Source organism: Phaethon lepturus, unplaced genomic scaffold (genome assembly GCF_000687285.1).
Source record: "Phaethon lepturus isolate BGI_N335 unplaced genomic scaffold, ASM68728v1 scaffold1813, whole genome shotgun sequence".
NCBI lineage: Eukaryota > Metazoa > Chordata > Aves > Phaethontiformes > Phaethontidae > Phaethon > Phaethon lepturus.
Window position 1 is genome coordinate 38,521 of NW_010531010.1, and position 13,359 is coordinate 51,879.

General features: G+C 38.0%; 1 protein-coding gene across 1 annotated transcript in view; it reads right to left on the reverse strand.

The window, feature by feature from the left end:
• Window positions 1–5,533, reverse strand: part of HNRNPLL (heterogeneous nuclear ribonucleoprotein L-like) — an 18,450-nt gene extending 12,917 nt beyond the window's left edge. Inside the window, exons 1-2 of the mRNA XM_010284407.1 lie at window positions 5,416–5,533; window positions 3,899–4,136 (exon numbers count right to left, since the gene is read on the reverse strand). Of these exons, the coding sequence (XP_010282709.1) occupies window positions 3,899–4,129 (231 nt within the window). The 5' untranslated portion in view covers window positions 4,130–4,136; window positions 5,416–5,533. The remainder of the gene's footprint in view (window positions 1–3,898; window positions 4,137–5,415) is intronic.
• Between the last annotated feature and the right edge of the window lie 7,826 nt (window positions 5,534–13,359).

A 13,359-nucleotide genomic window follows, 5' to 3' on the forward strand; every position in this document is an offset into this window, starting at 1 on the left:
TCACGATTAGCATTTTTATGGATTAATATAGCACTGGCAGTCAAATCTGAAAAACAGGGAAAAAAATTCTATGAGCACTAGTCATGCAAACATTAGTTTAATGACTATCTTCAACTGTGTTAAAACCCAGTAATTGCATCAATGTCTCAAGCTGTGCTCCCTTTAAGCATGCACTGCAGAAATTTTACCAAAGCAAAGAGAGGCAAAGTGACACTGTAGTTACAGCACAGTTCATTTCATAAAACTCTAGCAGCTGAGCATTTTTTTAAAATTGTTCATATTCATTTTCAGGAGAGTAACTGGGGGCAGTCCATGGTGTAAGCTTAGGTAGCTATCAAAAGGAGAATTTCAATCACATTCACCTGAATCAAAGACACTGCAAGCGGTTGCTATGCTTCTCCAGTTAAGACAGAGAAAACTTCTGACACAAAACACTGGATTCAAACTCATTGTTAACCCTCTGCTTTGACCAGAGTCTGTATTTGCCTATATTACAAGGAACAAATAAAAATCAGGACCATCTTCAGTGCTGCAGCTCCAAACAGTAAGGAGAAAAGCTTGCCTTACTGCACATGAAGCCAGGCTTTTGATGTGGATGCTAGGGGTATCTCGAGCAACAGCCGATTACACTTGACAATTCAGGTATCATGAATCAGGTCAAGAAAAAGAAGTTTAAATTAAACTCATAAATGCTCATTCCAAGATCTTAGTGTATATCCTTAGGTTTATTTGGGGGACAAAAAGGAGAGGAGAAAAGGAAGTAGGTATAGCATCTATTATGTTCTGCAGAATAGCAGAGTAGTTGGGAGGCAAAGGGGTGGGAGGACATGCTCAATTTCTTAAAAACAAAACAAACACAACCCCACATGCCCCCCCTAACCCCAACAAGAAACTAGAAAAAGAGGGTATCTTATTGCTGGCTACAGCTGCAGTGGTGTAACTCCTGGTTTATATAAAGTACTCTAAGTTTTAATATATGGGCATATTACCAGAAAAAACAAACAGGGAAAAAAAAAAAACACAACAAACCAAAAACAATGTCCATGACCAGGCTCAGGCCAAAAACACTGGCCTTGCTCCAGACACTCCAGAGAGTGTTTTGTATAGCTGAATGAAGCAAGCAGAGGAGATTGTCCATCTTCTGAAAATCTTAAGGTTGACAGACATTTTTAGAAAGGATTCAAGCAGCCTGAAACCCTAAAAATAAGATCTATGAGATAATTTATAGGTATATTTTCTATGCACACTCAATAGCACCAACAGCTGCCCTCCATTTCCTCTTGTTTGGGAGAAGACAGTCCTCAAAAATTTCCAGCTCCAGATGACATTAATTTTCAGGTATATGACTGACTTTCACAACTTGTCTCTCAAAAGATTTCTTCACAGCCACTTAATTAAAAAAAAAAAAGTTGTCTTTCAAAATGTAAGCTCTACTCAAAATGTCATCAGTGTTGTTAGCCAGCAGACACAGAGAGCTTGAATTTTTAAATTCAGCTACTTTAGATTTCCAAATAAATCAAGTGATTCACAAGATTCAGTAACATGGGGTATTTTAAATAAAAAAGTAACACTAGCACTATATACGTACTAGAATATCATAAAAAGGAGGTGCAGCAACCTAATCTCAGAAGTTGATAGTTAAGTTTAAAACATTTCAATTGCCAAGGCATACCACACCTTCCTTGTGCATGGTTTAGAAGGTAAGTGAGAACTACGAGGCAGCAGCAGAGGTATAGCTGAACAGACAGTAACAACTGCAGCAGCAGGGGTCACTCTGAACAAACAAATTTGTCTGTTTGAACAGACAAATCCCCGACAAAGTTCTGCCCACAGATAGGGAAACTGGGAAACAGAATTTCAGAGACCTATATATGACCCCTCAGACAAAACTTTTTCAAAACACACCCCCCTCCCGCCCCCCCATCACAAAAAGGTGGAAAGCAATTAACTACAGTTAACTTGCCCTCCTTGCCCTTCACTGCCACACCCCTCCAAAAAAATTCTGCTAGGAAAGGAGGTCACAATTGTAATGGAGGAAATAAGCTGCAGTAAAATTTTAGAACAATTTAGCTTCTTCCACAAGACACCCTTGAGCAAACCAATTTTTCTGCAAAAACTGTATCTTGTTTTGAAAGAAAAGCTCTTAAGAACTATGGAATAGTTTACTGCAGTTTTTCAGACTTGCCACTTAAAACTGGTTGCAATTTTTCATCTATTTTGTCTAGCAGTAGTTCACATTTAAGGAGAGAAAAGTGTTGAAAAGGTGGTGTTGGTTTTTTTTGTGGTGGTTTGTTGGTTTGTTTGTTGTTTTTTTAATAATGCAGACTTTGCTTGTGGCATTAAGTTAACTGTTTCATTAACCTGTTGACAAAGTGCAAAATTTTTATTTCATGCCTAGCTACTATGGGTACAATTGCTCTTCCCAGTGGCTATGACTCTGCTAGTCTACATCTGTTTAATGAGCTCTGATGCTTGCAAGTAATTTTGGAAATCTGTCTGCTTCTAGTGCTCATTGGTATACTCTAGACATACAGTTGGGGGCAGAGGGAAGGAAAAGGTTGGTGGGTGTGGGTGTTTGAAAAGGAGCTATTGTGCTAGAATTGCCATTAAACTCTCCTAGCCCAGAACGATGCTTCTGCTAACAGTTTCCTCAAGCATCTATGTTCAACTAAGCTGCTTATGCAAGCCAAATTTAAAATGCAGGAATGAAACATGGTTTCCAAAATTTGTATTATAGTCACATGCAAAGAATAGTTTTACTTAGTCAGTAAATTTGTTCACACAGCTCAAAGCAGGTATATTTTTAAACACGGATGAAAAACCAACTCATACCTTGCCATGCTTTTCTATAAAGAAAACTGACAGGAGAAAGGAAATTCAGCATCCACTAATGACTAACAGGCAAAAACCTATCGATATTCACAATACAGTGAAGCAAAAAGCATCATCGGGAACTGACTGCTTGAAGTAATTTCAGGAATACTGTTTCGATCAATTTGCTAACGTAATATATGGCACATTAAATAAAACTTAATACTTGCATTAAGTTCTATGGTTCCACATAACCTGAACACTTTGATTGATCCATACTATCCTATATATTTCCCTAAGAACAAGTAACTTACACTTGTATCGCAGTATTACAAGTCTGCTTGAAGTAGACTTCTTAAATTTTTCCTGGAATATTTTAGTGCAATTCAACATGTACTATAAAACCTCTGTGAAAAATATAAGCATTCAATGCATCAGAAAACATGCATTCTTAAAGACTAGCAAAAAATATCTGTATCATTAAAAAAACATGCATGTGTGCCATAAATAGATGGAAATAAATTAGGATGTAATGGTATACCTGGTATGACTTGAAATACTGAAAAGTAAAATGTATCAGCCCAAATAAATGTGAGGAAGTTGGAGTTGATCATCAACAGATGAAGGTTTCAACTTTCCACAAAGGAAATATTTAAGAATGAAGGACTGCAATAAAATAACCTCTCCTACTGGGAAAAATTACTTGCTGTTTAAACATACACCACTCAGAGCCTGAAAGCTAAGTGACATTTGTGATGTTGTGGCAACACATTTGGAAATATTTCAGAAGCATGTAGCAACTTAAACATCTCAAAATCCTGACCACTGAAGTCTTCAAATGTATTGCAAAATATCTGGACAATGAGACAGATTATCTCAAAAAACACTCTTTTCCAGAACATGCATGTTAGTTATGTGAAGATGGTATATAAAGCTTTGGTAGGTGAATTTAATTCCTGACTCAAATTAACAGTGTACAATTTTAAGTAATACTACACAATAGAAATAATGTAACAGAGATTGCTGCTCCCTGACTTCTATTATTTTATCAACAAAAAAAAAAAAGAAAAAAAAAGAATAAACATACCACTGTAATTGGGTAGAGAGGATTCTGAATTGACAGCAGAAGAACTTTGTTTCCACCAGATGGGTCATCAGTGTTCCCTGGCCGAGTAATCCTCTTACTTGTTGAATAGTTGAAAAAGGCTTGCTGTCCAGCAATGTATACAGGTTCATCTGCTGCAAATGTTACACATTTCTTCGCACTTTCTACGTTTTCAAACTCCACCAGAGCCTGGCGCTTAAATGGCATCATCATGACATAACTGGTGAGAAACATTACAGTAAGTTTTCCGATATGCTTACTCAAAACAACTCTAGAGTCCCATAAGTGTCACGTATGATTTTTTTTTCTAAACAATTTATAACAAGGACATAAAAGAAAGGTAGGTCTCCCTGCTCACACCTCCCAAACCTGGTTAACACATTTCTAAAGCATTTGCACAAAACAAAGAAATGCAGCTGTAAGATAAATAAGTAATAAGCAGTTGTTTTCCTGAGAAAGTTTAATGCATAAGAACATTCAACCAATACAACAGTTAATCATTTACTAACTTACTAGAAGTACAGTTAATATTAAAAAAAAACTTGCTAAAGCCATTTATGAGGTAAAGGATGAAAGTAAATGTAAATTATAAAACACATTCAAAGTCGATACATTAAATATCTTTGCTGTTGCTAAGAAATTTAAAATACCATTTTTGACACAAAACTACCTTGGAAGAAATAAACAGAAGTATTCTAGTTAGCCAAATTCAGACACAGACAAACAAGAAGCTTTGTTGGCTGATTTGTTTTTGAAGTTTTTGAAAAGTAAAACTCGCAGGCTAAAATGTACCTATTAGTATTTCTGAACAAGCTTGTGCTTGCTTCATTTTATTTATTTACTTTAAGATACTGGCACAAATATAAATCAATTATTTTAATATTAAGGCAGTGAAAAATACTACTGTACTATTTACAAAACCCTATTTGACTTCAATACACGCATTTATTTGAAAAGAAATGCATGTTTCCAAAAAGAACTCAAAACTCAGAATAAGCTGGCTCTACCCATTCACCTTTACTATTTTGTTCACAGATGAGGAATCTTTAGGCTCTATGACCTTTGAAGAGGCTTCCTCTGAATAACCATCTCATTCTGAAGGTCCTACCATATCACAAGTACTCCTCTTCCCACATGAAACCACAGAAAAAAGCATTATCTGCTCCATGGCCCATCCTTATTTTTGGTATATTCACTTATATCAAGACAACCACTCCCGTATTGTTCTTCAATTCAGTTTAGCTACAGGTCATAAGGCCAGGACTAACTGTGCTACTGAAGTCTAGCAGACGCTAGGGTATGCAGTGTAACTCTGCTTGACCAGACTTGCCATGGACAGAAACACAGAATCTTCACACGGCTAGAAAATCTTTATGCTTTACTATTAACTAAGTTCTGGATTTCAAATGGCTAGCATAATATATTTAAAGAGGTCCAAGAGACTTTCATGTAATGCTCACAACTTGTCCAGAGACGTGACTTTATACTGCTTGACATACCATATGTTTCCAAATTTTTCAAGAGCTTCCACAAGATCGGCTTCCACAACTGATTCACACAGCCCTCGGACATGAACAACAGGAGAAACAGAGACTTTGTGATGACTTCCCCCAGCATCCTAGCAACGAAATCACATTTTAAAATTCAACACAGAACAAGGAATACTGCTATCATTAACTAAAGTTAAATATTTGGCAGACATTACACTGGGTCCAGAAGCAGCCATCTGAATGTACAATCCAAGCATATTTTAAATAATTTATCTTTTCTTTCCAAAGAGATTGCCAAGTTCAGTTGCTGAAGTCTACTTAAAATAAAATGCTTTTTGCAGATTTCATTGATGTGTTTGCACAGGCAAGATTTTTCTAATATAAAAAAGCCTATTTAACACTTGGTTGAATTGCAGGAGGTTTTAACCTTATTCGTTAAAAGCATAAAAAAAAATACTTGGGCATGCACAATAGCTAAAATATTTCTGTCACTATTCCTGTTTGTTTATGCCAGTATTTGGTTGAGACAGGCTGGGGGATAAGAAAAGCAAGAACAAACAAGAGCCATCAGTAAACTGAATGAAAATTGATTATTTTTCTAATGTATACAGAGCTGTGCCCCACAATGCATGAAAATGCCAGCTCCATACTATACTTGAAATAAACCCAAACTCCTTTCTAATTCTGAACACTCTTCATACATGTTTTTAAAAACTCACAATTTCTGTACATATGGGCATGCTCTCTCTTTTCACCCAAAGGTTGACTGCCATTAACAGATTCAGCTGTCATACATTAGCAAACAGAATTCCCACTACGAACATTTTTCAGAGCTACGGCTATGACTTCAGACAGTCTCACTTCTGCGTGACTGAAGAATTCAGGTTGGAATCAGCTCATCTTTCCATACAAAGCCTAAAGTAGGGCTGAAATTTACCTTGTATATTCTAAGACATGGGGGTAAAAAAAAGAATTAAATTATGTAAGCCAATAATGAGAGATAATCAAAGAAAGATTAGAGACAATAAAGGGCACATTAAAATATACTGTAATTATCAGCATCTAAATTTCATACATGTAATGGCAGTGTAAAATTGATGTACATCAAATTTAGCAACTACTTGATCTAACGGATCAAGTCTTGTTGATTTTCACTTTTCCATAAGAAGCAGTATAACATCCTGGAACTAGAGAGAAATTCTCATTTGTAGCAGAAAGGAGCATTCAGCTCCAGTAATTAAGTAACCACAATGATCGCTACTACTGCTACACATTCCTCTCTTCCCTATCTGTTTGAACTACAGATTCAAGGGAAAAAACACATTCCAGATAAGTACAAATTGAGTCTTGTGTGTTTAATTCCTGTGTTCCATACACAGCTCTCCCAAAACAATTGCGTATTTCTTCTTTAAATTGAGGATTTGACTGTTCTGTTTGAACCAAAAGCCAGCACTTCAGACTTAGTCAGTTGTCAGATCCATCTGCTATGTCATTTTTTAAGCATAGCTTACGTTTTATTCATTTGCAGTATGAAAGCATTTTAAGTGGCAACACGTTTCTTTGAACAAGAACTGTGACAATTGGGGGAAAACACCACTAGTGATATTTGCATAAGATACCATATATCCTGAATTAATCAGCTGAGGTCTACAGCAGTAGCAGTGATCAAAGTAGTCATAAAATGTTAATACTTTGAACTGCAAATACTTAGGCAATTGCAGAAGGAACAGAACTAGACAGAGGTTTTTATTTCCAGCTTATATGTTCTCTACCCACATACACTCTTCAAAGCTGAAAGAAGTAGCTAAGAAAGGCTTCAAAAGAAAATTAACAAAAATTACCATTTTTTCCTGCAAAGCCTAGTACTCTAAGGTGCTAAGATAGTAGGCACCTATACTTCATTTACAGTCTACAGAAAAATCAGAAGTTATTAAATCAACTATTCATTGCTCTGCATACTAGTTACTATATTAAGATCCCAGTTAAAGCTAGGGGTATGCATTTTCTTTTTTCATTTTCTTTAATGCATTCAAGAAATCTCACCTAAAAATATTTCTGTCTAATTAGATGGCAAACATAAGCAATGACTTTCTCACTGAAGCAAAAACTCGCTACAAAGAGCTACCTTACTTAATTAGGACCCTCATGCATCAAGTCAAGCTTTTCAGAGAGTGGATCTTAAGGGAATGGTATTTCTCCCTCCCTCCCCTTCCCAGCTCAATCTTCTGTTATAGTTTCAGTTCATGTTTCTTTGTCATGCATATCTCTTTGTATTTTTATTTATTAGTAGTCCATGTAAGCTTGCCTACTGAAGTAGTATAAATCTTTCAAATAGTACAAATCCTCTCTAAAATTAAGACTTTCATACTTGCATCTTCAAATCCATTATACACAAGTTATACGTATGTATACAGGTATCTGCACTCCTGCAACTGGAATTATTCTCAGAAACATCAGCTATTACAAATTTTGCTTTCTTTTGTAGCTAAAGCAACACTTGGCTTTCCAAGCCAAATTTCCTTCTCCCATAACACTGTTTAGAAAGCATCCTTTAGTAGGGTGTTGTATAGTACGAGATTTAGCAAGAGTTCAAAGTCATGACACTGCTGCTATTGTAGTAACTTGCACAGAAGCTCAAGAAGCATGGAATAAAAAAAAAAAAACAAACCACAAAACAGTGAAATCTCAGTCACATGAAATTAAGGATTTGTCTACATAGCATTTCAGAAACTAATTTATACAGAAAAAACAACTGAGGTTATAAATGGCCAAATCAGAAGGCCTCTGCTTTACTCAAACTAGTTTCTAACAAACAGCAGTAAAGAGCAGCACAAGAACCAAGAATAAGTCAGTCCTGAAGCCAGGAAGCCACAAACTAACATTCACAGAGCATATCGGTGAAAGACATGAACATGTGCCACAGGCATATGTTTGAGTGCAAGAAGTCTCCACAAAGGGCAGACATACATATTATCATTAAACAACTTCTGCAGCTACCAAGCTGCAGTATCAAGCAAACCTAGAATGATCCTTGATTCCCTTTACAAGAAGGAGAAATAAAAGCAGTAGACCACATGAAAAATCAAATGTGTCTGTAAGCATAAAGCATCTCCACAGCTAAGGTCAGAACGTATACAATTCATACAACTGCTGCCATAATTTCTTCCCAAAGACAAAAAATACAGGATTTTTACCAAGATCTCACTGTCACTGTATCTTGAAAACTACACATGCTGGCATACAGACAAAAGTTACATCAAAGCATCTGCTAACATACAGATTAACCACCAGTATTTCTCTGCTTACAAAGGAGTCTTTCAGTAACTCCAACTCCCACGATGGCACAAAAGCCCCATGCAAAACTCCAACATGGCATTTGCACTCCACCAAAGCCAGGAGAACAGATTAGCTAACATTACTGCTGTACCCATTAATATATATGGCTTACAGGTTTTGAAAGCTCAATAACAATTTCTTGAAGAATCATTAGCTAGACAGAAAATGCAATTATTAAATAGGTAATGAAAACAGAATTCCTTTCTAAGTGCTCAAGACCAGTTACAAGGACAGAAAAGCCTTCCCTCAAGAAAGAAGCTAGGAACACAAAAATGCTTAACCAAAAGAGCTCAGGCACAAAGGGAAGTGCTGACATAACCAAGCAGATGAAGCACAAACCAGTTACTTCACATACATAAGACTGCAACAGAAGCAGCTTCAAAGAACAGCTGTAACATTTTAACATCCACACTTTAGTGACCTACATAGTTCTAGACAACATTTTAAATATATCATTTGTTTCTTGATAACAAATTATGATTTGTCATTCCAAAAACGAAGAAAGTTGTCATGGGCTCTAGGGTGGTATCTCTCTTGCTCACCAATTCCAGATTAGAGATTTTTTCACCAACTGTTTGCACATAAATGTGTCTGGCGGAAGTATAAAAGGACACTTTCCAGTCAGTATATTCACCTTAGTTCTCTTAGTTTGTACTACCTTTTTTGGACGATCTGCTCCTTTACCGTTTCTCAGTTTACCTCCTCCATCTCTCTTTTTCTCCTTACTGCAAAAGGATGGCACTCTTCCTTCATATTCTCTCCCCCAGGTACCTAAATATGGTTATTTAATTTCTCACCATTCAGATTACCTTATTCACTCTTAAGTTTTTCCTGTCACAGCATCCCTTTTAAAAACCCCAAATTCCCTCTGAAATTGTTTTTATAAATATGACAGAAGTGAGGGGGAAAGCCCCAAAAGGTTGCTTGTTAGGTATGGAAGTGCCCAAACTTCATTAATGCCTAACTATGGACTGATCTGCATGCAACTGCCTTGCAGGATATCAAGGGTAGCTAAAATAACCACAGTATAAAGGCAAAGTGAAGGTACACAACACATTCCCCAATAATCTCAGCTTAGATGAGGATGGTCTGATGAGGAAAGACTTTCATAAGCAGATATGCAGCATTCCGTGCACATTCTTCAACTGCTAGTTGTACTACATGATGTTGGCATTACTTAAAGCTGCCCTGTCATAAAACATCCCTGCTGATCACACCTGCCTGACTTGAGCAGTCCTGTCTCTTCCCCACAGAGGTACAGGAGACACCTCTCTCTCTGTCACCTGGAATTCCTGTAGCTTTGCAGTGACAACAGTATTTCCAGTACACAGTGAAGTAAGACAGTGTCTCAGAAGAACCAAGCAAACAAGACAAAGTTAAGGTTCCATGGCAGTAGAAGAATATACCAGTTCTGTATATTCTGTATTTTTTTTTTGTTGGTTAGCTGTTTTGGGGGGTTGGGGGGTCTAGGCAAGAGAAGGGGGTTAAGGTTAATATTCTGGAAGGCTACCTGGCAATTTAGTTTTGGTTTAGATATGGAGTTTGGAGTATCATTTCTCTTGTTTAATGCATACCTCTTCCTAGCACTCTCTACCACTGTGTCCTTTCAATGATTATAACTGCTACAGAACAGAATACCTGCACTCTGGCCCCTTCTGCTAATTCTGAATCTACCTGGAAGTGATCAGGTAGTTGGACTAGATGATCATTGTAGGTCCCTTCCAACTGAAATACTCTATTCTATTTTCCTCTCTGCTCAGCACAATCTGAATATCCCTTTAAAAAACAAACAAACAAACAATACCCTAAAACAAAACCCCACACAACACACAGCATCATCAGTAGATTCAACCTGAGGTGCTGGAAGAACTAGCCTGAAGGTAATAGTTACTTTTTTTGATGGAGGACAAAGGAAGGAGGATAATTCAGACTTACTCCATAACCAATTTCTAGAATGTACTTCACTTAAGAAATGGATATGTAAACAAGTTGCTGCAAAATAGGTCAAGAGCTGAAGTCATTGCTACCTAGCTGCTGTTACCACAACTGCCTGCAATAGACATGAAGCAACTGAGTTGCAAAGTGAGCTGCTTTCCATATACCACAAAGCAAGAACACTGCACATAGGAAGTTACAGCAGAGTAGCTGAGAAGTTCACATCCCTATCTTACCTTGCAGTAGCCTGTAGTTATGTTTGTGTATACACCACATCTCATTTCCCCAACTGTAAGAATGGGGATAATATATCTTCCTTACCTCATAGAAATATTTAAGAATAGGTATGTCAGAAACAGTGAGTCAGGTGGATGCTACAGAAAATACAGGTTGTATAAATACAACATTAATCAATGAAACAGAAATTTAAGGGAGGGAGAGGGGATGGAGCTGAAAGGCCCTCCAAACACCCTCAAATATAGCTGTTTACCCACATTCTCCCAGTCCTGACCCTCCACTACACTGCAGTTCTGATGACTCTGCCAAGGCTTCACCACCACTCAACATTGCCTCTGCAAGTTCTTTCAAACCATACTCTCCCCCACAGAATACTTCTGTGAGACCACTCCCTAACTCCTCCTGCAGTCGACATTCCTGATTCGCAGTCTCTTCCTGATTCTCCAATGCTCCTCAGACTTCAGATGAGCCATGAGAAAGAGGGTACACCTCTGGGTGTCCACACGAGTGGGAAACAAAGGAAAGAGAAGAGCAAAATAGGTTTTGGGTTTCCCCATCTGGATCTCGCATACAGACTTCTAGGCAACCATTTGGGAAAAAAACAAACAAACAAACAAACAAAACTTAGAGGCATGAAGGGCTTGTTCAACCCAATGAAACAATCCCAAGGGAACAGGAAAAAGCCACAATAATAAATATAGCCTGGCCAGGAAGATCCCACCGACCTGCTAGGAGGGTCCAACCACAAAACAGCTTTTATACAAAGAGAGCATATGAGTGTACAGTTCACTGATATTCTAGGACACATGTTAGGGAAAAAAACAGTGAGGCTACATTAACTAACTCGAATGAATAGATGCTGGCACTTTGCTGTTAAAAGACCCACATAAAATTACAAACAAAAGCTATCTGTTGTTCATTTTTCACATATCCACTTGATGTTACAGCTTATTCTTAAGAAACTAGTTTGATCTCTATTATCAAGACAACTTCTGCCTCTTCAATAGTGGACCTGTGAATACAACTTTGCCAATAAATCAGTGACCATGCACCTCCTTGAGGCACACAGCAACTAACACAAGAAGCTGCCTCATGTTCTTGACTTGCTACACATTTGTTTTAGTTTCTTTACTTACAAGACTCAGTATCTGCTGTTCTTGAAATCCAAAATGTCATTACAGACATAATCTGTGCTCTCATTACCTAAAGGGGCAGGGTAGTGTGCCCTGCACATTAACTGGGCTAAACTGAGATGCCAAGGTCAACATGAAGACAATCAGAGCCAGAAGCCAGAACAAAGGAAAAAATGAAAAAAGTAAGAACTGATTTCATAAAATACTGCAGAAAAGAGGAAAGGCAAGAGCAGTATCTTGTTCCTACTTGAAACACTGCATGAGGTCCAGCTCTCCTACATGACAAAATTTCAAGGTAACTTGAGGAAGCATATATATTTCATTCAGAACTGGCCTTTAAGACAGAGAAGTTGCTAAGCCTTGACTGCGACAGAGACGATGCTGTCATAAGAAACTACAGAATTAAAATAATTCTCTCCAGAGATGTATCTTTGTTGCAGTTTATCAGGGAACTTTTGTACTTATTTAGCAGGTACCCTCTCCATCAAGAGGTTTAACTGATGGAGAGATGGTAACAGCAAATGCGCTCTCATTAACTTTTCCCAGTGCTAACCAAGTTCAGGGTATTCTAAATGTCAAGGTCTGCCATTAAATTGATGTTTTCTTGATCTTGCTTTTTCAAGTAATAAACAGAAAGAGCCATCAAGAAGAAAAATGGTTACAAACAACTGGACAATTAGTTAGCTAAGAAATCAAACAGTAGACACAAAAGTGTTGTTAGCCCAAATGTATGGGTCAATGACTATCCTGATACTTAGATACAAATTCATGAGGAATAAAAGGTACATAGCAAAAAATTAAGTGAACCAGCATGCTTATTAGCATTGCTCGTGGAGAAAGAAGAAAGTAGCAATACAGGTGAACTTAAAAAGGTGGCAATCATTTATGATCAGCCTTATTGCCGTATGCTGCCAGACACAAAGGTAAAACACAAGGATGAAAGAAACCCTCTACCTCCCTTTCTTCCCCCACGCTACGTTTCTATAGTTACACTAAGCAATAGGGCAAGCACAAAACTTCCAATGGCAATATCCCAAAAGGCAACAAGCTGCCCACGGAACAGAGACAATCTCAGAACTGCGAAATCCAAATCACGTCTATCTAGCAGCCTGCAAGCTCAGTCCGCTTCTCCTCCCCGCGCACCCTGAGCACGCCTGCCGCAGGGAGAAGCGAGGGAAGGACAGGACCCAGCCTGACTCCCTCCCGCCTTTCCCGCCCCACGACCACGGCGGGGGGGAAGCGCACCCCCACCGGAAGCGCCTCCATGCCCGGGGGAGACGGCCAGCGGGCTCCAGCCCCGGCAAGGCCGCGT